At 37.2% G+C, this 25407-nt stretch overlaps 2 protein-coding genes across 2 annotated transcripts; one reads left to right on the forward strand and one right to left on the reverse strand.

The window, feature by feature from the left end:
* Window positions 1–3367: 3367 nt before the first annotated feature.
* Window positions 3368–9672, reverse strand: kctd2 (potassium channel tetramerization domain containing 2). The gene is made up of 6 exons (XM_059324709.1): window positions 9002–9672; window positions 7624–7732; window positions 6572–6663; window positions 6387–6482; window positions 5355–5480; window positions 3368–4408 (listed from the first exon to the last, which is right to left on the reverse strand). Exons 1-6 carry the CDS (start codon window positions 9356–9358, stop codon window positions 4379–4381), a joined length of 810 nt encoding a protein of 269 aa, XP_059180692.1. The 5' UTR covers window positions 9359–9672; the 3' UTR covers window positions 3368–4378.
* Window positions 9673–10980: 1308 nt separating this feature from the next.
* On the forward strand, window positions 10981–24432 carry tubgcp2 (tubulin gamma complex component 2). The gene is made up of 18 exons (XM_059323995.1): window positions 10981–11058; window positions 11441–11601; window positions 12642–12770; window positions 13064–13240; window positions 14160–14319; window positions 14401–14608; window positions 15353–15552; window positions 17778–17967; window positions 18059–18204; window positions 18279–18459; window positions 19414–19594; window positions 20514–20686; window positions 21375–21503; window positions 21995–22115; window positions 22202–22345; window positions 23045–23161; window positions 23738–23901; window positions 24062–24432. Exons 2-18 carry the CDS (start codon window positions 11452–11454, stop codon window positions 24135–24137), a joined length of 2646 nt encoding a protein of 881 aa, XP_059179978.1. The 5' UTR covers window positions 10981–11058; window positions 11441–11451; the 3' UTR covers window positions 24138–24432.
* Window positions 24433–25407: the final 975 nt, after the last annotated feature.

Raw genomic sequence — 25407 nt, forward strand, 5'->3', positions numbered from 1 at the left:
TCGTAGGTAAAAATATTTAAATAATAAGAAATAAGAAATATGGAGCTGGAGAAGGGAGCTCTATTCAAAGAACAAAACTCAGATTGTTTTTTTTTATATTAAATAAGTAAATGTACAAGAAAAACATGGACATTCTTTGATATTAAAGTCCCAAATATACCACAAAAACTGGGATATTTTTTTTACATTAAAGTCCCAAATATACAACAAAAACTGGGATATTCCCTAAAATAAAAGCAGTAAATTTACAATAAAAAACACAGATATTCTCTGAGATTATGACGTCATAAATTTGTAAGAAATAAACTTCACTGGATCATTCTCATCACACCACAGATCTCAGAAAATATCAGACTTTTTTTGTGTAAATTTAAGATGAAAATCACTTCTTTTTTCTTTTAAGTTTGTGACTTTAATCGCAGATATTCTATTCTAGGAGGTTCTAACCCTAACTCTGATTTTTTTATATTAAATTTGTAAATGTACAAAAAAAACTTGGATATTCGCTGAGATTAAAGTCATAAATTTGTAAGAAATAAACTTCACATCGCTTCACTTGTTTGTGTAAATTTAAGATGATAATCTCATCTTTTTCTTTTAAATTTGTGACTTCAATTGCAGAGAATGTGTTGCTTTTTGTTGCAAATCTATGACTTTATAATCTCAGAAAAAATTTAAATTTTGTCTTGTAAATTTCAACTTTAATCCCCCCCAAAAATCAGATATTTTGTTTCAGAATATGAGCCTCTTGTCTCCTGACTCCATTTATTTTCAACCTACATTAACCTTCCTAACACAGTGTCATATAAACCAAAGGTTGGACACATTCAGAGAATCACTAAAGTTAATATAATTCAACCTCTGTGTGCATAAAACTTCATGTCAATCACTGCTGATATCTTTCAGTTTGCACCATGAAAAAAAAAAAACATTTAGAGGAAAGACTGAAAAAATTAGCAGAAATGTGTTTGTTTTTTTTTTGGTTGCTTTCCTTTCTTTTCCCCCCTGAGACTCTCAGACAGTTTGGGAACCACTGAAGATATAACCGAGTTCACACAGGTGACGGGAACAGGTAAGTGCTTTTAAAAAGGTCAAACACACACATCTAAGAACGGGATCATCAGAAATGGCTTCAGCATGCAACTCAGGAGGAGAGAAGAAGAAGCCAGCAGAGGGCCAATCGTCGAATTCAAGTGCAGAGGAGGAAAATCTGCTCCTCCTGCTGCTTCCCTCATGATTTGCTAAAAACTCAATAAAAACCAGAGTTTCCAGCAGGTTTGAGCGATCAGGGCTGCAGAAGCGAATGGCACAAAGAAAGCAGCTGGTAGTTATTTTCAGTTTGTAACGAGGGGACGACGGTCGGTTGGCTCGCCTCTCGCTGGGAACACCAACAATAGAAAACAACATTATACAGTACACCTCAGGGAGGGAGGGGCCTCCTGATCAGAGGGGAGAACAACTGTGCACAACACAGGTCAAAAGGCACAACACCGGACACACACGGAGGGGAGACAACACCCAAGGTGCTTTCTGCAAAAAGGCCCAGAGAGAAACGACGACAGGGAGGAGAGGGAGGAGAGAGAGAGAGGAGCTCCTGGAGGAGACGCCGTCTGCTCACGACTCACATCAGCAGAGTAAAACTGCACAACACACACGCCAGAGGAAAGAAAACACATCGAAGTCTGAGCTGTGAGGAGCAGGACGACAGCCACAGTGACAGACGGGGTCATTCTTCTTTTTGTTCATGCTGATATAACATAACTGCATCAAATATGAGCTTTATACAAACAAAGAGTGAATCAAAGGATCCAGAAAGATCGGACGCTGCTTTAAAAATGAGATGTTTCTGTTCTCCCTCTGATATGTGGAGATATGGCTCAAACTCTGCATTAAGTCGCTCGTATGACAAGACTGTTAACACCAGTAACAACATTAGATCACAGCTGGTACACAGCAGAGTTCAGTGGTGACAAAGTCAATTAATCCACTTGTAATGATTTTCATTGTTGATAAAACTGCTGATTATCTTATTGGTTAATCGTTTGGTCTATAAAATGTCAGGAAACTGTGAAAGATGTTTCTCAAAGTCCAAGGTGACATCTTTAAATGTCGTGTTTTGTCCAAAAAGCCAAATATTTTCAGTTCATGTCATATAAATCAGAGAAAAGCAGGAAATCTCCATATTTGAGACACTAAAAACTGCATTTTAACTAAAATAATCTATCAATTATCAAAATAACATTTTTTCTGTAACTCCACCAATCAATTAGTCAACTATAGGTGGCAGCTCTAGTGGTCTGACAGTAAGTTGCAAAATCACAGACTAAACAATTAACTGATGAGTGTTAAAATAATCATGCATTAACCTGCAAAAAAAATGCAAAAATACAGTTTCTAAAATGTGAAGTTCTGCTGTTTTTCTCTGTTTTATATAAGTGTTAATTTAATCTTTCTTTCTTTTTAACTGCTGCTTGAAGAAAACAAACATTTTGAAAACATTTTTTTTGGTTTCTGGCAACATGTGTTCTGCATTTTACACTATTTTCTGACATTTTTAACTGACAAGATTAACTGACCAGTGAAAAAAAGAATAATTTCATTTGTAAATCACTAATTGGTGTTTTGGTCTTAGTTAACTAAGATTTCTGCAGTTGATTGCTGATATTTTCATGCTTTTTTTCATGCTGGATGATTTATTTCCAAGAAACTTAAGAGCAAATTTCTGGTAACCACAAGATTTAAAGTGGCCTTTTCATGATTCGTTGTAGAGAAACTCTTAATTAAATAAATTAACTAAATGATTATTTGACAAAAACGAGTGTTAATCGACTAAGAATTCTTTAGATGGTGCCAAATCTTTCTGAAAATACTGAAAAAAATCCACATTTCCCTGGAGCCAAAAGAAACGCCTTCAAATGTCGTGTATCAGATCAAAACTTTGGACTTCGGGAAACACTTTTCACCATTTTCTGACACTTTACAGCCCAAACAACTCATCGATTAACCAAGAAAATAACCGCCAGATTAAATTAACTGCAGCTGTGTTGTTCCAGGTGTTAAACAGCTCCATCACACAGCCACTTAATGTCACGTATGTTTCAAGAGAAATATACGTTAGCCGAGAAGGAAAATCAACGTCACAAAGCGTCTGAAACGAGGCGTCGATCTGAAGACACGGCAGGTTCACTGACAGTCTGTAAAACTCAGCGCTGACGTCACTCAGGTGTATTTAACAGCGTGAGGAGTGAGATTCAGCCAAGGCTGCTACATGTGCTGCAGGATGTGAGACGACACAGTTTTATTATCAGGGACGTTGAGGAGCGACAGATCGAGCTGATGATGTCGGCGTGAGGAGAGAGAAGGGGGGGGGTTTGAGGCAACGTGCACACTGGCCACGGTCCAAATCCCGCCACGACAGTTTTCCTTTATCCTTAATTACAATTTTAAGATATGCAAGAGATCAAAGTAGGATATCGAAGAGGAAACCTTTTGCTTTTTTTTTGTTGAGGAACACGACAGAAAACGTGCAGCTGAGAGAACGAGGTGATATTTCAGCCACGGGAACCTTCAGGAAAAAATGATATCATCTCCGTCACTGTTAAATAGACTCACCCACCAAGAATATGTAAATATATGACAACTATGATACAGAAATCAGTAATTACACCATTTGCATTTCATATAATTTCATCATGTAGCCTATATAGATTCATATAGATTCCTCACATGCCTTGACAAATTGTACACAGGTGTAGTCTTTTTTCTTTTTTTTTTTTTTTTTATGAGTCTTTTGAAACTTTCCGGACCAAATGGAGCCCAGGAGCAGGAGCCAGGAGGACGCCGCCGCGGTGTTCCAGCGGCAGGACGCCTGTTTGTGATGTTTTCTAAAGATTCGGCGAGCGATGCAGCCGCTCGCCCTCCACGCGGCGGCCTGGCGCCTCAGAGGAGTCAGAGGAGGCTCGTCAGAGCCGTGTTCGTTCCTTTATGTCCCTTGAGAGTCCTGAGGAGATTTCTGCTAAACGTGACGATGATAAACGATGAAGATGATCTATAGAAGCTCTCCACTGACATTACTGCGCCGCCGCGGAGACACTGACCATCAAACAGCTGCTATGAGGAGAAACACTCACTTGTAAATCCCTTTAAACCGAAGAGGTCCACAGCCGGACGGAGGGAGGAGGAGGAAGAGGAGGAGGAGGAGAGGACGGGAGCCCCGCTGTGGAAAGGCACACCAGAGGAGGACGGACCAGGCTGATGGTGATGATGATGAAGGCGGTTGGAGGGAGGAGGAGGAGGAGGGTAAACTCGTGGAGAAGATGTTCATGTTATTGTTTTGTTTTGTTGGTTAAGTGTTATTGAGCTCAGCGAGCAGAACTCCTCACATCCGCGAGCCTCGCTCCTGCAGGATCTGAGCACAGAGACACAGAGACACGTTAAAACTGAAGCCGACTCATGTCTGTTTTTAGGAATTATACAGTCATGGAAAAAATGATTAGACCACCCTTGTTTTTTTCAGTTTCTTGTTCATTTTAATGCCTGGTACAACTTAAGGTACATTTGTTTGGACGTCTACAAAATAGCTGGTTAGAGTTTAATGTAAGAGCTGATATCTAGACATTTTCAGTGGTTTTCTTGATAATAACCAAAACCATTATCAATAAAACCATGGAAAATGTCTAGATATCAGCTCTTAAATCAAACTCTTATCAGCTATTTTTGTTGTTATCAAGATATTTAGTTGTACCAATAATTATTTCCATGACTGTATATTTAATTTAAAATTGTTTAAAGACAGTATATGTTGTGCTCAAATGGAAAAACTTTTTGTGAATGTTCTTGTCCTAAAAGCACTTACGTCCTAATAGGACTCAATTTAACCTATTATTATCATTATTATTATGATTCTGTCTGACTGTTCTTCTCTCTTTAATATAATAATAATAATAATAATAATAATAATAATAATAATAATAACAAGAAGAAGAAGAATAGTTTCTACTGAAGATGTTGGCTCGAAAAAAATAAATAAATAAACAAAAATAAATAATATAAATATATATTTCAATTTAAATAAAAACACAAAAGTATTGCCCTGAAACAGCTGATCAATGTAGTTTTATCAGACAAACAGGAGGAAACAGTTCATATAACATTTGGTTCTGTAGTTCAGAGGTTCACAGCCTTTTTTTTCCTTTTTAAACTGTTTTTATTTACGTATTTTGAAGGCCTGAAGAGGTGAAATTAACCAGTACAGAGAGAATAAAAGTGAAGACTCAATATACTGACAATACTTGTATCGCTGATTATTTTCTAGACACAAATGAAAACAGTGTGAGGTGTTGAGCGTGTCTGACCTTGGCCTTCTCGGTGGGCTCGATGACGATGCCGTTGGTGGAGTTGTTGAGTTCCCGAGAAACGACACATAGAAACTCAGCCTGGTCCTCGTTACCGTAGTTATAGGAGGAGCCGATACTGATGAGCTGACCACACAAACACATAGAAATATTGAATTACTTAAAAGGTTATTAAGTTCTGTAACTACAGCAGAGAATTTAGTCAATCCACAAGTTTTCTCTTTCTTCTTTTTTCTGTTTCGTTTCACTATAAATTTAATATATTTGGTCCAACAATACAAGCATTTGAAGATGTTTCCTTGGGCTCTAGAAGCATTTTTTAAAAACAATTTTTATAAAGAAAATGTTCCTCAATAAATTAAGAATAAAATCAACAGATTAACTGATAATAAATAATCTAGTCACCAATCAACAGGGGCCCATTATTAATGATTATTCTAATCAATGTTTATAATTAAAATATAATTATTAATATAATGATATATAATGAGAAATCCTCATGGAAGCAGCAAAAAAAAGATATAATATATAGTTGTTTCTGGTGTAAATGAAGCAACTTAATGCTTAAAGTTAAACTTAAAGTTTGAGCCAGATTTACACCCAGAACATGAGAATTTAGACGCTTATCGCCTGTTGTGCAGGCTGAATTCACATTTCAAATCACAAAGAATTCAAAGAGTCAAGGTTAATAGGAAGATATAAAGTGTTCTGAGGTGACAAGCTGCCTTATAAGGGGTCTTTTCTCACCGATTAATTTTTTTTACGGAAACAGGAACAAATAAACTGCCTTCAGTAATTAAATTAAACCTAGAGGGTGATAATAAATTGAATATCTTTGCACAAAACAAGTCTCCTCCTGAGCCAAGTAACATGACATTTTACAGAAATTGTCACCAAAACAATCAAAAAAATCTAAATGACCATTAGTAGCAGCCTTCAACTGACCACACATATGATGCTAAGTATCTGTGCTTTCCTCTATATTTATAATAATGTGAAAAGAGGTTAAAAAAAGCTAGGTTTTCTGTGCACCTGCTCAAACTTCCAGCCGTCCGACATGGTTGAGACCATCTGTGTGAGCTCCTCCTCTTGGCACTGTAGTACTCGGTACACGTGCTTCACAGGACCCTGAGGACAGAAAAACACATTAGAAATCTGCACAAGAAGCTATTTTTGGGTTGTATCATTAGTAGAAGACAGTGTGTGTGTTTGTGTACCTGAGACGTCCGGTTCTCGTTGTCCCGTATCCGCTCTTTGACCAGCCGAACCAGAGACGCGATGTTGTAGAACTCTGCTTCTTCCAGGACGCCTGAAACACACAAACAGCTCATTAGACGACAGCGTTCAGTCTTTATTCATTGTAAACTTAAACTACAATAAAGCATTTTTCAAGGAGTAGACAGTAGACATTGAACATTTGTGATATTTATATATATATATTTTTTTAAGCTTCCCACAGCATCCCAGGTTATCTATGGGCCCATTTAATTAAAGACTGTACAAAGACAATATATTAGGGCTGGGCGATATATCGATATAAAAAAATATCGATATAAAAAAATATCGATACAAAAAATATATTGATATATTTTTAAATGTGATATGGAATTAGACCATATCACATTTATCGATATAGTTCTTTTTTTCCTCTTTTATAAATAAACGCTGCCCTTACTAGGGTTTGTCATATTTCGTTATTTTGTAATGTTCTTCTCATTCTTTTCTCATATAAATATATTTATATCAGAAAAAGATTGGCCTATTTTATTTTCATAGACTATTTTTAATTATGATTAATACATTTTTATATTTAAATGTGCACTTTATGGAGCTTTGATTTTTTTAAAAAGGTTCTCCTGTTCTCCTGTTATACAGTATTTATGTTCACTTAAATAAAAAGTTTCAATAAAACTACTTGTGACGTGTCATATTTGACTTTGACTGAACATTTGCTCTCACTTTGCGATAAAAACATCTGGATATATATCGTATATCGATATTCGGCCAAAATAAATCGGGACCATATCACCCAGCCCTACAATATATTAAATGTTTAAACTGTTCGTTTTGGTAAATATAAACTCTGAACTTGATGCATTCCATTTTTATTTACACTGCTTCCCAATTTTTGGGGAGAATCTGAGATAAAGATAAGTTACTTTGCATCCTATGATAACCTCCAGGACACCTGACACACAGAAACGGGTCATTAGACGACATTGTTCAGTCTTTATTCACTGTGAACTAAAACTATAACTGCACACTTTACCTTCCTCTGCCAGGTTCTTGTCCATGATCAGCTTCCCGTGCCGAAGGTAGTTCAGGATGGGGCCGAAGTATGTGGGGTCCCTGTCAATCAGGTAGGCTCCTGTCTCATCCTGCAGGAACAGAAACATTAGTGAGGAGGGTTTTTTGTCCTTGTAGAAAGTAGAAGAAGGCTTAATAATAACTTGGATAAACAAAAACAGAATTATGGAGACGAGAAGAGTGAGTAGGCCTGTCACGATAACACATTTTTAGGACGATATATTTTCCCAGAAACTATCACGAGAATTGATAGTATCGTCGTATCCATGTCGTTTTAGTTTTATAACGATATTAGAGCATAATGAGTTCATCCTTTTCCACAACACGTTTTACACAGTGTCACAATTTTTGGGGGGCAATTGGGGTTATAAATAAGTAATACCACGATAAACCAAGATATATAGCTGCAGACATAAATATTATATGTTTGAAATATCTTTAATGTATACATATTTGTTAAATGTATATATTTATCAATAAAAATGTGTAAAATCAAGCATTTTGATGTATATATTAGGTTTCACACAGCTTCACAGGTTCTTTGGAATTTAGGTTATACATGCCTATGTAATTAAAGACAATATATTAAATGTGAAAACAGTTTGTTTTGGTAAATATACACTCTGAGTTTGATGCATTCCATGTTTATTTACACTGCTTCCCATTTTTTGGTGGGGAATCTGATCTATACAGTCATGGAAATAATTATTAGACCAGCGTTGTTTTCTTAAATTTCTTGTTCATTTTAATGCCTGGTACAACTAAAGGTACAATTGTTTGGATTAATATAATGATAACAACAAAAATAGCTCAGAAGAGATTAATTTAAGAGCTGATATCTAGACATTTTCCATAGTTTTATTGATACAGATTTTGTTTATTATCAAGTAAACCATGAAAAATGGCTAGATCAGCTAGATAAAAAAACAAAATGGATGGATTAAAAAAAAAAAAGGTCTGTATGGGTATGTATGGCTCGGTTTACATGTATGCAAGTAGATGAGTAGGTGTGTATATTTATATGTATGTGTATATGTATGTATGTGCATATGCCTTGTTTTTTATTTTAAATTTGTGATATGGGTTATTTTCTGAAAATAAAAGAAATGAAATATAAAAACAATGGTCTAATATTTTTTTCCATGACTGTAGATAAGTTACTATCTATCGTATGATAACCGTCAATTTTTATATACCGCGATATATTGCTGCAACCATTAATCCCATTAAATGAACCACTGAATGTTCTAATAAATGACAGTATGAATGTATAATATAAATAAATCAATAAACACATGTTTACAGCCAGATTTAAAGCCGTTTTGGGGCTGTAAACTTACCTTATCGGAGTCCAGGTCCGGGTCTTCCTGACACAGTCGGAACAGGAACGACTTCGGGTCCCGGCACAGCGTCTGTTTGGTCGTGATGAAGTAGGTCCCGCCGACGTTGAGCCGGACCCAGCGGGAGCCCGGTTTGTCTGCCGGTTCGGACGGGGAGCTCGGGCTGCTCTTCCCCGGGAAGCCGAACACGGAGCGGCCGCCGCTGCCGCTCGACACCCCGGCGGGGCTGAGCTGGCTGCCCCGCGGAGGGACCAGCAGGGTGGGCGACGCCAGGCGGACCGAGCCGCGGACGTCGCGGTGCTCCGGCTGCTCGATGGTGCTGGTGCTGCTCGGCTCCACTACCTGCAATTCAGCCATGTTTGTTCCTCCGTCTGAAACACGGCTAGCTACCGACTCACTGCGGGGAAAAACAGCTTCTCTTCGGCCGATTTGTAAACACAGAGACGGTGTGGGGCGGCCGCTGGCAGCAGGGCGTAGCTGCTCACTCTCCGCCGCCTCTGGCTCCGGAGCCGCGGATTAGGACGCTGATGTGGCGGTCAGAGGCTGCACGGTGTCCGCAGCATCGCGTTTAATCGTTCCTTCACCAGATAAATCGCTCATTCTTGTCTATTCAAACGTTAATCAGAGAAACGGCAATTCTTCCGGGTTGTAACGTGATTACTGTTTACTTCCGCTGTGTCGCCGCTTTTCAAAATAAAAGCAAATTATTTTAGATTCTCAAGTATGTTTTTTTTTTGTTGTTTTTATCTGAAACATTTTGGAAGCAAATAAAAAGAAAAAAGATGAAGTTCAAATTATTGTAAAATATGCTATACATGCAATGTTTATTTATTCAAATGCAAATATAATTATATAATAATTTGTTTTATGTTACTGTAAAGAGCATGTAATATGTGTGTATAATAAAAAGGTTTTACACACACACACACACACACACACACACACACACTATATCAATAAAATAATAATAATAATAAAAATGAATAATAATAGATATAGATAATAGAAAGTGCTACAGAGAATAAAACAACTATGAGAGGAACACCATACAATAATAAAATTAGCAGGTGTTAAAAGCGGAAGACGTTTAGCAAAATGCTTTCATAAAAAGAAAGGTTTTCAGGTCTCCTAAAAAATAAATATAGCAATATAGGCAATTATATATCAATAAATAAAAATAATAGTTAATTTGCAAAAGCCAATAAAAGCTATTGACACCATTTATGATTGATTTGTCCCTTGACTGCACAATAAAAATACATAATTTACCAAAATGTAATCAAAACAACCCAACAACTGTTTGACTGATATTTCCTTGAAAATCACATTTTATGTTGGAATGAAGGACTAAAAAAGACACAAATTACAAAAAAAAGACACAAATGACTAAAAAAAACACACAAAATAACTAAAAAATACACAACAAAAGACACAAAATGACCAAAAAAACCCCACAAAATAACTAAAAAAATACACAACAAAAGACACAAAATGACCAAAAAAGACACAAATATGACTTATAAAGACACAAAATGACCAAAATTGTGACGCTAAACACACAAGACACAAATAAAATACAGTCAAACTAGAATAAAAAACAGAGTTGGATGACAGGATCACACACAATCACAAGATCACATTTATGTTGGTTTTTCTTTGTTTCTTTTTGTTTCAAAATGTTGATCCAGTAAATCAGAATAAAAAATCAATTATTAGGTCATATAGATGAGGTTGTGCTGAAAAAAAAAATACCAACATGGCATTTAAACATTTTTAAGTGGTGTATACAGGCAGGATGAAAAGGATTAAAAAATGGACAAAATAGCCCACGACTCCATAGAGTAAATGTTGTTGTAAATTATCTCAATATTATAATTTGTTTATTTAAATTTCTCGCTGTTATATAAACGTTAAACGCGGTGATGAGATGTTTGGCCTGTAGGGGCGATGAGGTGCCGCTGCGGGTATTTCAGCAGAAGAAGAAGAATTTGACCGGCGGTGGGCGCGCGCTGTTTACCTGCTGCGGTGTTTACAGCTGAACCACAGTCCGCTGACAGGTGAGCTGCTCCACACAGACTGGGGTTACATACACCTGTAATAAGGCTTATTATTAGTGAATTGCGTTTTTATAACTGGGATAATCCTACATTTCATTCGGGATGAGCTAGCTGCACAGTTAGCATCATTTCAGTTCATTTCATCCGGGCTGGCTAGTAGCAGCTAGCATCAAATAACAGTTAGCTCAGCATCATAATAAGCTCTTAAAAACAGCTGTTTGAGACTGAAGTATTGCATTTAATCAACTCAGGTGCGTGTGATATTATATATAATGTCATTATAAGCTAACAACACTAATGCTAGTACTATCTGTCACCAGGGCTAATATATAAATGATTCTCCATCTTCTCTCCTTAATAAATAAAGTGTGTTGTGTTTCAGCAGCCGGAGCCATGAGTGAGTTCAGGATCCACCACGACGTGAACGAGCTGCTCAGCCTGCTTCATGTACGGGGAGGTGATGGAGCAGAGGGCTACATAGACCTGCTGCAGAAACACAGGACTCCCTATGTGACCACTACAGTGTCTGCTCACAGCGCCAAAGTGAGTGATACACACTTATACATGCTTTGGTGCAACTTTCCAGGCCTGGAATAGACCTGACACTAGGCCAGTCACAATAACACATCTTATAGGAAGATGTATTTTCCCAGAAACTACAAACGGTAGTATCATTGTATCGATGTTGTTTTTGTTTTACCACGATATTAGAGCATAACAAGTACATCCTTTGCCACAGCAATGAGTTTTTAAACCTCAAGAATATTAAACATTGAAATTGAAATGTGGAAAAGAAGTATTAGAATATCCTAGATAAATAAAACATGAATAAATAAACTATAACCAAAACAAATAAGATAGACATTCAGGCTCTGTTAGCAATAAATTGCAATGAGATAATCATTATGTATTTACACAACATAAAAAAGTACAAAAAGTAAATGACAATTTATTGAGTCCAGAAAAAACTACTGTGTCTATTTTTATATATCAAACAATAAGTCGATATAGTTATTATCGTGACGGGCCCTCCTGGAACAACACAAAAATATACCATAATGTCCTGAAGTGATATGGAGCCTTTAAGGAATGTTATTAGGGACTTCTGAAGGCATCACTGGCCTAGAAAATGTGTTTTTTTGCCAGATGTGTGTGCAACAACTGACAGCAGAATTTGGGGTTTTGATTTAGTCCTGACACAATAATTACAATATTGACTTATTGAGCAAAAATTATCAACGTCATGTCCACATATCGTAAACACCTTTGTATTTGTGCAGATAAGAATGTCACAAACATTTTAGCCAACTTGATGCCAGAATAAACAGCAGACTTTGCCTGATCATTATTTTTTTAAAACTATGTTGAGGTTTAGAAGGGTCCTAAAAATTAGAAAGTGGATTCACCGTATATTTCCTGCATAAGGGATGTACAGGTTTCTATACACTATAGATTTGTTTTGGTTTTATTTATCGAGGAAATTTTAAGATTTTTTTCATATTCGCAATTCAATGCCTAAATATTCTAAAGTTGAAGCTTTTTTCTATGAATGGGCCACTAACTGTAATAAAATAATTTTTCAGGTCAAATTAGCAGAATTCTCCAAAACTCCAGAGGATTTCTTGAGGAAGTACGAGGAGCTCAAGTCCAAAAATGTTCGAAACCTCGACCCTCTGGTCTACCTGCTGTCCAAACTCTGTGAGGATAAAGAGGTAATACAGAGTTTATAAGCAGCTTATTGTGTGATTTTGTATGTTATTACTTTAAATTGATTATTTCACCTTTTGGCTTCATAGATTTGAAATGACTATGATGTAAAGAATGATGATTGTTTTTCACTTCTCACACAATCATTACATCAGCTAATGTGACAAACATTAATAGAAGATTGAAAGCTTTCCCCCACATTATCATAAAAGATGTTCGATAAACTGCATATTTTAACCTTATTAGCTCACCATTCTTATGACACTATCTCACAGCTTTGACGTGATGTTTCTCGTAGACTCTCCAGTTTCTGCAGCAGAATGCCAAAGAGAGGTCGGAGTCGTCAGCCAACACGACGTCCACCACCACCACCAGCTACTCGCTGCCTCAGACCAGCACCAAGATGTCCATGCAGGAGCTGGACGAGCTGAGAAAGAAGCTCGGAAACGTGACGGCCAGCTCCAACGCTCCTCTGGTGAGAAATCCTCTCTTATAACCCTCTTCTACGAAACCAACTCAAGCTCTTAAACCTTGGTACTATCTGACGAAAAAGCACAAGTTTAAATCAATTTTCAGCAGAACCTTTGAGGTTAAGGATGTGTCAACAGAGATCGCTGCAAATTGCATCGATTCCCTGTAAGCTTTTACTCTTATCCTAAAAAACAAGCAGCTATTAATGAGGAGAAGACGTAAAAAAAAAAAAAAAAGACTCCATTGTCTCTTTCCAACCTGTACAATGTTATACACCCACTTAGGCTCCCATTTTAAGTTGAGAAAAAACAGATTTTCTTTGGTGCTGAAACTAAAACCATGATCCCAAAAAGTTGGGACACTGTGAAAAATATAGTAAAAACAGTACTCAGTGATTTGCAAATCCTTTGTAACCTACATTCAGTTGAACACAGTAGAAAGAGGAGTTATCTAATGTTCTAACTATGATTTTATTTTTTGCATAATCATCAGAGTTTCTGTTGAGGTACGAGTCCAAATGTCCTGGAAGATTTTCCCAGAGACAAATAGGAGAGAGAGCATACGATATAATCTGTGTTTACTGTTTGTAAAAAAAAAATGTTTGGCAGGCTTTATAAAGAGAGAGAATTTAAATTACATCATTTCCATTTGCAATAATTATTTTCTCTTGGGAACAAACTAAAAAACAACCAGAACCGAATTCCGAAGCTGAATTCAATCATATAACTTTTTAAACATGCTGGACTTCAACAATTTTTTCTTTGAATTACAGGAATTTCATGCATTCTGTTTATATCTTTACGCATGTTTTTAAAATTTGGTGTTGCATTCTTTTTTTGGTTGAAATGCTGGAAAACAAGCAGCCACCTCCTGATTGTAATGTATCGATTTCCCATTTTGTTTGTTTGTTTTCCTGCCTGCAGCCTGCTGAAGTGACACGGAAGATGCTGAGAGACAAACACAACAAGAAGAACCCGACACAGCCCAACCCCGTGTTCCCCAACTGGGTGTACGACCGTCCTGCTCTGCTCGGAGACTTCATCACCAGCCCCTCGCCTGCAGGAGACCCAGCCGTGGCCATCGGTAAGCCAAAACAATGTATAATTGATAATTGATACATTACCACTACTTGGCAGTCTTTATATCTGTGTTATCTGTGGTCAGGTACGATGCCGCTGCCGGCCCAGGAGCAGGCTCTGGTGGAGGATCTGCTGTTTGTTCTGGTTGGAGTTGACGGTCGAGACATCACAGCTCAGCCGGTCCTCGGGAGACAGAACCGCTCCTTCATCGTCGATTCAACTCTGGACATGTCCATCAAAGAGCTGGTTAACAGAATATTACCAGTGGCGTCTTATTACTCCACTATAACACGGTGAGCATGTAAATATGTCATTTATTTACATATAGAAACTGTATCCCAAATCGGAAACAGCTGCAATGCCGCACTTTCTGGTGTTTTAACGATCATTCTGAATAAGATCGCCACCACCAGTGTAGGTATAATTGATTTATACATATTTAACAATCTACATGTGAAATTTCATTGATGTACATGTAGATTTACATGTCTAATTACAGTACAAAAGTAAATCTGATGAGAGAAAGCAGTAACAACGCTAGTGCGACAATCTTAAAAGTAGATCTTTATTTTTACTGTACTGTATTTTATTGTGAAGGACAGAAGTACGGTCCGGGTGTGTTGATAATGATGGCTGATAACGGTGTTATGTATTTGGCTTACCCAGAAACATCAATTTCCCTAGAAAAACTCAGCAGCCCCCATTGTTTTATTGTTTTACAGCGAGGAGATCCAAGTGTCCGATTTGGGTTACAGTTAGCGCACGGCTAATTTACTGGCGTTAGCGTCCTTTTGCCGACTCTGGTAAACCCGAGGCTAACGTACACGTACAACAATATACGGTTTAAAAGATAAGAAGTTAGACTTTAGTTTCACACCATTTAATTAATTGGAAGATTGGAACATGATCATTTATAATAGTATTTAATGTGAAATTTTGATAGAATCTTAGCCGAACGGTGTCTGATTTGGGATACAGTTACGTTACATATATAACTGAGGACAATTTATCAGATGTTGGTGTTGTTTGTTGTTCAGCTTCATTGAGGAGAAGTCGTCCTTCGAGTACGGCCAGGTGAACCACGCGCTGACGGCGGCCATGAGGACTCTGATGAAGGAGTACCTGATCCTGGTCACTCAGCTGGAGCACCTGCAGCGGCAGGGCATGCTGTCCCTGCAGAAGCTCTGGTTCTACATCCAGCCCACCATGAGGACCATGGAGATCCTCGCCTCAATCGGTAAAAGCCTCAAGAGTCCCTCGAGTCTTGTCAATTCACGTGAGAATTGCGAGATTGTATATCCATCTCGCCAGACAGGCATCAAGTAATGTGTGCCACTATGTGTATTTATAGTGTATATAAAATATATCCCGCTAGTATAAAATTAGAAAACATCTAAACTACGATAACTCTTTTTAGGATTACTTAAGATTAATTATGCATAAATATGCTGGCGTCTTAAATAGGTGACAATTCAAATAGCTGGCTATTATGGTAAAAGGGCGAAGGAACGCATCTGTCATTTGATTGGTCCACACTCTAGCGGTCTCCCTATTGGCTGGTAAAACACATTATTTAAGCACGTGCTTGTTCGGAGTGTGTGCAGATAAGTTTTGAGAGCACAACTTTAGATTTGAGAGGTGGTGGTCTTTAGTTCTGATCACAGGACATATTTGAGTACGAGCAAAATGTTTGTGTCCAAGAAGAAGAAATTTGAGCACAAGCATGTGATTTTTGAGTTCAAGCACACATTTTGAAAATAAGCAGCAGAAATCTGAGTGCGAGCACAAAATGTGAGCATGAGAAGGAGCTGTGTCACTGAAAAGGAATAAAATCATGCTCTCAAACTGAAAATCTATGCTCTTGAATATAGATAGGATAGGATAGGATAATTCTTACATAATTTCTTCATTAAAAGAAGAGCAGAGAACAGAACTGAGGGCTTTCGCCTGGTGATGGTGACAGACGTGATTCATCTAGTTACCTGCCAGGTATTTTTTTAGTGTCTGTTCTTTGCCAAACAGATTTCAGTGACAGCTTCTCAGATAAATCTGTAACAAACCACCTGGCAGGGTCAGGTTGGAAACCTTGTATAGATAACTCTTAATTTCAGCTTCATGAATCAGCTGTTCTTTGTCCATTGTTACCCAAAGTGAGAGACAGGAATAAATTGGAAACTGGATGCCTGGGAAAGGTTCAGCTCTGGGTCACTTGTGGACATTCCAGCAGAAAAACAATAAAAGTGATTCTGTTGCTGACACTCTCTCACATGGAGCTCAATTTGGACACAATGAGAGTTTTCTTCTTTTTTCATTCCTGCACACTGGTTTGAAACTTTTCAGATTGCACCTGCTCTGACTGTCTCTAAGGAAAGTGACTCTGGGACCTGTTCAAACATGAATAAGACATGTTAACTGCCAGCACACTTATGCAACACTTTGTCTGAAGGGAGCTCATATTTAGAACAGATGCACTTGAACACAGCAGCATTTTAAAGTGAACACAATCTGCTCAGTTTAACCTCTCGAGGGCACTCTGAACCAGGTTTAGAGATAATTGCAGCAGCAGCAAATTCAGGACAGATGCTGATATTGACATCTCTCCGTATATACAGTCATGGAAATAATTATTAGACCGTTGATTTCTCTAATTTCTTGTTCATTTTAATGCCTGGTACAACTAAAGGTACATTTGTTTGGACAGATATAATGATAACAACAAAAGTAGCTCATGAGAGTTTAATTTAAGAGCTGATATCTAGACATTTCCATGGTTTCCTTGTTAATGATGAGTTATTATCAAGAAAACCATGGAAAATAGATAGCAAGATAGAAAAAAGGTAGCAAGATAGAAAAAAGGTAAATTATTAAATTAATTATTCTACTATTATTTTCTTTATTTTACAAAAAATAACCATCATATGGACCTTAAATCTGTAATTATTTTTTAATAGGAATATTACATTGCTTTATGGTCTTGAATGTTAAGTTACAGTGATTTCTATGAGGGGCTGTATAGGCCATAATTCATATCTTCCCTCTCAGATTCACACTTTTACCTCAACAAAAATAGCTGATAAGAGTTTAATTTAAAAGCTGATATCAAGACATTTTCTATGTTTTTTTATTGATAATGATTTTGGTTATGATCAAGAAAACCATGGAAAATGTCTAGATATCAGCTCTTAAATTAAACTCTTATCAGCTATTTTTGTTGTTATCATTATATTTGGACAAACAAATGTTTAGTTGTACCTGGCACTAAAATGATCAAGACATTTAAGAAAACAATGGTCTAATAATTTTCATGACTGTCTTTATACAGTTTTCTAATGAATACACAGAGTTGTTATTTATGTTTTCAAACATTTTGTTGTTTCCTGAAGATAACGGCACTGAACAAACAGCTTTTAGCTTCAGATAGCAGCTCCTTTTTTAAAAATAAACTATTTTTTCTCCCCTCAGCATCCTCGGTGGATAAAGGAGAGTGTATGGGCGGCTCCACGCTGAGTCTTCTCCACGATCGGACCTTTAACTACACGGGGGACAGCCAGGCTCAGGAGCTGTGTCTCTACCTCACTAAAGCCGCCAGCGTCCCCTACTTCGAGATCCTGGAGAAGTGGATCTACAGGGGCATCATCAAGGACCCGTACAGGTGCAGATTAAACCCGGTGATGCTCAGAGTAACAGAACACGGTGAAGATCTGCTCTGTGCGTGTTTAAATCTGATGTTTGTGTCCTCACAGTGAGTTCATGGTGGAGGAGCACGAGCTGCAGAAAGAGAAGATTCAGGAGGATTATAATGATAAGTACTGGGATCAGAGATACACCATCGTGCAGCATCGGATTCCCTCTTTTCTGCAGAAAATGGCAGACAAAATATTAAGCACAGGTAAAAAAACAACCAAATCTAAAACCTTATTAAAGCTTTTCTTGGACAAAAGATTGAACTCTGTTATCGTGCAGGTAAATACCTGAACGTGGTGCGGGAGTGCGGCCGTGACGTGACGTGTCCGGATGCGAAGGAGGTGCTGTACACGCTGAAGGAGCGCGCCTACGTGGAGCAGATAGAGAAAGCTTACAACTACGCCAGCAAAGTCCTGCTGGCCTTCCTCATGGAGGAGAAGGAGCTGGTGTCACGCCTCAGGTACTCATCTATCATTTATACTGACAGAGAGGAAGGGAGGCTTTAGAGTTTGTGTGTTGAATGTAAAGTCATATATACATGATCAGGTTCATTTAAAACCATCGTGTTAAATGTATGGAAACATCTGAATTTGTGAGATTTCTTCATTTATTTATAATAACAATATATTAGATTTTAAGCTCAGTTTACCAACAGAAAAACTAGCAAAAAAGCGAGCATTTGCAATGATTACAACCTCAAAAGTGCACATAACCTTAATGCAAGGTTAGTTATACTCACAATTATTTTAGGTCATAATTATGGACTTTGGAAACATCATGCATTTTTTTGGGACTTTTAAAGAGACCAGTTTTAACTTTTTCTTTTACTTTACATATAATTATACCGAAAAATATATATTTTTTAAATGGAATATAAACAAGTACAACAAATAATATATAATATAAAAAGCTGTTAAATCTATTTTTGCATCTTATGAGATTTTAGTGTGTTCAAAAAATATAAATGGGGCAAAATAGTTTTATTCCAACTTTAAATAAATATAGAGAAACAGTAAAGATATTGGGATTATATGAAACTAGAAGAGCCAATTAATTTATTGGCTCTTCTAGTTTATTATATTGTCATGATATATATTCATGGGAAGAGGACTTAATAACACATTCAAATTTGAGCGAGGAAAAAATGGTTATGGCCATTTTTGAATGGGTCCCTTTTCACTTCAAGATATCTCAATAAACATATTCAAGTTCTAAGGTGCTTTGGTTAGCAATAAGTCTCCCCTGAACAGATGTACAGTATATCCATAATTACAAACTGCTGTCTTAAGATGGAAAAAAGGGGAATTGTGTGATTAATTAGTCAATTTTGACAATTGACAGCCCTAATAATATCTAAATATACACTTTACTGATGCATTTATTGACCTATATGTTCCCGTGTTGTCGTCTTTAGATCCATCAAGCACTATTTCCTGATGGACAAAGGAGATTTCTTCGTGCACTTCATGGACCTGACGGAGGAGGAGCTGAAGAAGCCGGTGGACGACATTGTTCCTCCCCGACTGGAAGCTCTGCTGGAGCTCGCTCTGAGGATGAGCACGGCCAACACAGACCCCTTCAAAGACGACCTCAAGGTGGGGAGAATAAGACAGTAAAGTTAATGATGAGAGCATATAAAAGTGCAGAGATTTACACAGACTGCTGCAGGAATATGAATCTGCGGCACTGTAAGATGCTGAACCTGTGGCTCGTAGTGATGAACCTGCAGAGGACTGGATTGTAAATGTATGGTTTTAGTGATGAACAGTTTTAAAAGTCCCCTTAAAGCAGTGGTTCCCAAAGTTTTTCTACTGGGCCCCCTTTTCTATCTGGAGGAAAGAATGGTCTTGTCATATTTTTTCATCCTTGTTTTTTGTATTTGTAATATTTCAAAACAGTAAAACTGTCAAATTACATCAGAAATAGGGCGTACATTTAAAAATTGTATATCACCGTAGTAGACACTTTTAATTACCGTAAATCAAAGAATAGCACAAAACTTTAACTTTTTTCTGTCATAAACTGGAAGAAACGCACAGTTTTGCTGTAAAAATATAACATTTTCATGCAAAATTAATGGAGAAATAGCATGATGTGTGAATGAATGACACAATTGCCCTAAAAATAACAGGATTATTCAGTCAACTTACAGTTTTTGCTGATATTTACATTTAAATTTAGAATAGAAAACCTACTCACTGTAATTTTTTATGGTGAAGTTCTGACAACCACAGCTGCCGGTATTTTTCCGTAAATTAAACAGATTATTTTTTACAGTGCAGCATTGGAGAACAATGAAATTATTTCAATTTAGCCTTGCCAAGCCCCCCCTTCTGTAACCCTGGGCCCCCCTAGGGGTCACACCCCCCAGTTTGGGAACCACTGCCTTAAAGCATGGATAAAATCTTATGAAGGAAAATTAAAGACGAATCTATAAAAGTCTTCCTTTACTGGCTGGCTGGTCTTGTGATTTATGAGTCACATTTTATAAAATGCTCCTTTTTTCCCATCCAGATTGACCTGATGCCTCATGACGTCATCACTCAGCTGCTGCGTGTTCTTGCCATCGAGACCAAACAGGAGAAGGCGATCATCAATGCCGACCCCACCGACGTGGCGCTCAGCGGCCTGGAGGCGTTCTCCTTTGACTACATCGTCAAGTGGCCGCTGTCACTCATCATCAACAGGTTCTGATGCTGATCATCATTTTATCCTATTTATCTGTTTCATAGTGAGATATTATAGTAGATATTTTAGCGCAACATAAGTATATTTATTTTTCTCCAAAAAAAATGCAGTTTGTTATATGAGCTGTTTCATATTTTTTTATTATTTTCTTGATGAATCAATCAGTTGTTTGGTCTATAAAATATGGAGTCATATTTGTGTCTTTATTATCCAACAAACAGTATTATAATAAAATAAATATCAATGCACAAATAAAATAATTAAAAATAAACTAAATAATAAATTACCATTACCATCATGGTGCAACTAATAGTAATAAATATATATATAAAAAATGAAATACACCAGATGGAGTACATTACAATAGATGCATTGACAATAACTCAATAATCAATAATATAAGATTACTTTATTAATCCCACAATGGGGAAATTCAACCTCTGCATTTAACCCATCCTTTTTTACACACAAGTGAACACACCATGCAAGGCGCAGTGGGCAGCACATTACTGACTTGTACATTATTGATTTATATTGCTCTACATTCAACTGTTTTAAAGCTCCTCTACAGCAAAAATGCTCAATATCTTTTATATTACTTTTCTGTTTGTGGATGAAGCACTTTGTAACTTTTGAAAAGTAATTTCAAAATTATTTTTAAAACTTTTAATGTTTTGTTATTCCCAGGAAAGCCCTGACAAGGTACCAGATGCTGTTCCGCCACATGTTCTACTGTAAACATGTGGAGCGGTTGCTGTGCAACGTTTGGATCAGCAACAAAGACTTCAAGCTCTACTCTTTACACTGTGCCAAGTGGTGAGTTCATGTAGAATTTATGGTGTAAACAGGGTTGGTACGGGTGCTTGAAATCCTTGAAAATGCTTAAATTTAAATGTTGTATTTTCAAGGTTTAAAAAGTGCTTGGACTTTGGATAAAGTGCTTGTTAATGCTTGAAATTCTTCCTGTATTTCTCTTGCAATCTGACTTTATCCATCTATAGACTATAGATAATCACGTGTTCAATGTAAAAAATAATGAGTAGCTCTGAAATGAAGACCGTTCCTCCTAAAAGTGTAATACCATCGCTGTTGGTGTGGTTAAGTGAAATCTCCCTCTTTTAGTATGCAAGTACTCATCTAAAACATGCAACTTACAACAGGTGTAAGATACTAGAAAAGCTTGAATATGGACCTTGAAAGTCCTTGAAAAATGCTTGAATTTGACCACTGCTAAAGTGTATGAACCCTGTGTAAAAGCCTCAATCAGAAAAACGTCCTAACACTGTTTTTAATCTGCCCGTTCGCAGGTTTGCAGCTGCGTTCGCTCTCCGACAGCGAATGTTGAACTTCGTGCAGAACATCCAGTACTACATGATGTTTGAGGTGATGGAGCCAACCTGGCACGTCATGGAGAACAACCTGAAGACTGTGAGTCAATCCTGCCCCAATCACGCACTGTTTACTTACTGTAACAGAGCCGCAGCAGGCTGATAGTCTGTCTTCTTCTTCTGCAGGCCTCAAACATCGACGACGTGCTCTGCCATCACACCAGCTTCCTGGACAACTGCCTGAAGGACTGCATGCTGACCAACCCCGAGCTGCTCCGCATCTTCTCCAAACTCATGTCCGTCTGCGTCATGTTCACAAACTGCATGCAGGTCTGTAGACACAATGATGCAGTTCTCCTGCTTCTGGGCTGTTAAAGGGATAGTTTAGATATTTGTGGTAGCATGAGATAGTTATCCATAGTCAGATTATTATCTACTTGAGGTCTTCACAGGTTAAAAAGTACAACCCTAAACCAGATCTTTCCATTACTTGGAAGCTAGGACCTGGACCCATGGACCCTTTGCCGCATGTCTTCCCCTCTATCACCCCCTTTCTACCTATCACTATCAATAAAAGCAAAAAAATGCCAAAAAAATAATCTTAAAAAAAAAAAGAACACAGGAGGAGTTTCTGCTCTACAGCTGCCTCCATCATTAGATGTTTGTGTTATTGTGTGACTTTGGTTAATCTAACTAAACTCTTTAAAACACCAAAAATAATATAAGATAGAACTTTATTAATCATGAAGGGAATTCTGGTTCCAGATTGTTCCAAGTTACAAAAACAATTACAAAAACAACCAAAATAAAGGATAATATAAGGAATACAATGAACAAAATAGGTAACAATAACAATATATAATATAAATATGACTATAAATATAACAGTATAAAAATAAAAAACAGATTATACACTGACTCTGGATATGAACCTCATACAACCACTTAAGAAAGTCCAAACTATCTCTTTAAAACCTGAAAATGAAACTAGCAGTACTGAGATGTTTCTCCTGTTCCTGGCTGTTTCAGCGGTTCACTCAGAGCATGAGGCTGGAGCGTCTCTCTCTGGAGCAGGGCACGATGGGCGGCCCGCCCACCCAGAGCGAGCACGCCGAGGAGGCAGAGAAGAAGAGGCTCACCACAAAGGTAAACACTCATCACCATGACCTCACCAGAGACACAAGTAGCCTGTGCGGATAATAGAGGTGACACTATTCTCTAAATGCACAATTTTTAGGGCAAAATTTGATTGTTTTTTTCTATAAAAATGTTTGTTTCCAGCGTTGATCGTTGGTTTTATCCCCTCATCACAGTCATTTACATTTCAAATCCTCTAAAAAAGCTACTTGGCACCAAGTATGACATAACAGGACATTTTTGTGTAATGCACCACACTAAGGCCATGTCATCAGATTGAAATAATTCCTAATAATGTAATAACTTATTTCACCAAACCGTTAAACAACAAAAAGAAGAGCCACTAGATGGCAGAAGGATACTCTACAACAACAGTTTGAGTTTCTCTGATTTTATGAGGTGCACCTGAATGCACCGTAAGGAAAGGACGGACATTGAACGCTAATTTCTATTAATTTTCTATGTGGAATGGAAATCGTTACACTCCTAACAAACATAAAAAGGTCATAAAAATTACTTTAAAAAATCTGAAAATATTTCAATGACTGTATTTATCAACTGGTGCATGTTTGTGTTTTCCTTCAGTTGTTAGCAGAGCACGCCGACACCCTGCAGTCAGACGCCAGCTTTGAAGCCACCATCAGTAAGTTCGACAGCAACTTCAGCATGCTGCTGCTGGACCTGCTGGACAAGCTGAGCATCTACAGCACCAATGACTGCGAGCACAGCATGATCAGCATCATCTACAGGTGATTCCTACATGCAGTCATTCATACAAACACTACTATGTTCCGAACATGTAGATTTCTCCTTAGCAATGATTCATTTCCAGTAATTTCATGCAGAATAGATTAAGTTACTGTAGATATTTCATTACAGAGTTGATGTTTTTGTGTTCTGATTTCTCAGGTTGGATTTTAACGGTTTCTACACGGAGCGTCTGGAGCGGATGGCCATCGAGCGCAGTCAGAAAGCCTCGGCGTAGCGTGTTTCTGTCTGTGTGTGTGTTTACTATTGGCCAGCAATAAAACGTCTCATCACGTCTGTCCATCGCAGCTGACAGGCAGCAGCTGAAGCTTCAGTGTGTGTATTATATATTATGAACTGTAAGACATGTAGAGTTACAGTCTGACGTCATTTCAACGCTTCAAATTGTACATTCTAAGAAATGTGGAACTGATATGTTTATGTTACTCAAAGAACTCCCTATGGGGAACTTATTGTACCTGTACAATGAAAATGTATGTTTGTAATCATTAAAATAAGACTTCACTGAATAATTTACAGTCTCAACCTCTGCCTTAACTAAACACAAAAGCTTTCTTACAAGGTTATTCTTGAAAAACACTTTACAGAACCTTTAGGGCATTTTTACTGAAGGAAACAGTATTAAGAGGTTATTTTTGTAAAACATTTACCTTATTTATTTTTTATTTTTTTTAATGTATGTATAAATGTATTTATTTATTCAAATCGATATATTTTTGATATATATATATATTTAAATAAAGACATTAAGTTTGGGGCAGGTGCAATGGGAATATAATACAGAAATTAATGAAATAAATTTCATAATTAAACTTACATTAAAATCAAGCCATTAAAATAATTACATTTAACATATTTAAAAAAAATAGGAATATTAACGATTATTATTTTACGCTGTGATTGAAAATATATACATTTAGCAATCATAATTACTACCTATATTTATTTTGAATATTTTACATCAATGTATTATCTATCAAGTAGTTAATTTCAGTAACACAACCCTGCAGGAGATAATAATCTAAGATGGCAGTATCGCTTAAATTTATATTTAAATATTTCTAGCTAACCAACTTTTAGCCATTAACAGTAACCTATAAATATGTGACTCAGTGAGCGTCAATTGCCATCAACGGTTCACTACTACTTCCGGTCTGGAGAGCGCCAGTTTAGCTGTTGATTATGGTGACTAATTAAATAATTAGATCCAATAACAGATAATTGTTTAAGGTAATTAGAAATGTTCACACCATCAATTTTATAGTTTAAAATAAGTAAGTCTTCGTAAATTGGCTTCGTCGACGATCAGATAAGAGCTAACGGCTGTTGATCAGTTCAGTGATTTTATTTTGACATGTTTGTATTTTAAACGGAAGTGTGTTTCGTGTGTCCATTGTAATCTTCGTTCGCTTGCCGGGTTTATTCCGGTAACTGTGAGGCGGAGATAAGGACTCACCGGGGCGGAGCCTTCACGGAGGAGCCGCTGG

The sequence above is a fragment of the Centropristis striata genome, chromosome 21 (genome assembly GCF_030273125.1).
Source record: "Centropristis striata isolate RG_2023a ecotype Rhode Island chromosome 21, C.striata_1.0, whole genome shotgun sequence".
Classification (NCBI taxonomy): domain Eukaryota; kingdom Metazoa; phylum Chordata; class Actinopteri; order Perciformes; family Serranidae; genus Centropristis; species Centropristis striata.

Excerpts from the sequence above, each read along its gene's own strand:
- kctd2 (XM_059324709.1), bottom strand. The coding sequence starts at position 9,358 with ATGGCTGAATTGCAGGTAGTGGAGCCGAGCAGCACCAGCACCATCGAG. Across the intron at positions 7,733-9,001 it reads CGGACCTGGACTCCGATAAG|GATGAGACAGGAGCCTACCT; the intron begins GTAAGTTTACAG and ends CTGTTCCTGCAG. Across the intron at positions 5,481-6,386 it reads ACGGCTGGAAGTTTGAGCAG|CTCATCAGTATCGGCTCCTC; the intron begins GTGCACAGAAAA and ends TTGTGTGGTCAG.
- tubgcp2 (XM_059323995.1), top strand. The coding sequence starts at position 11,452 with ATGAGTGAGTTCAGGATCCACCACGACGTGAACGAGCTGCTCAGCCTG. Across the intron at positions 18,205-18,278 it reads AGACAAAATATTAAGCACAG|GTAAATACCTGAACGTGGTG; the intron begins GTAAAAAAACAA and ends GTTATCGTGCAG. Across the intron at positions 19,595-20,513 it reads CCTTCAAAGACGACCTCAAG|ATTGACCTGATGCCTCATGA; the intron begins GTGGGGAGAATA and ends TTTCCCATCCAG.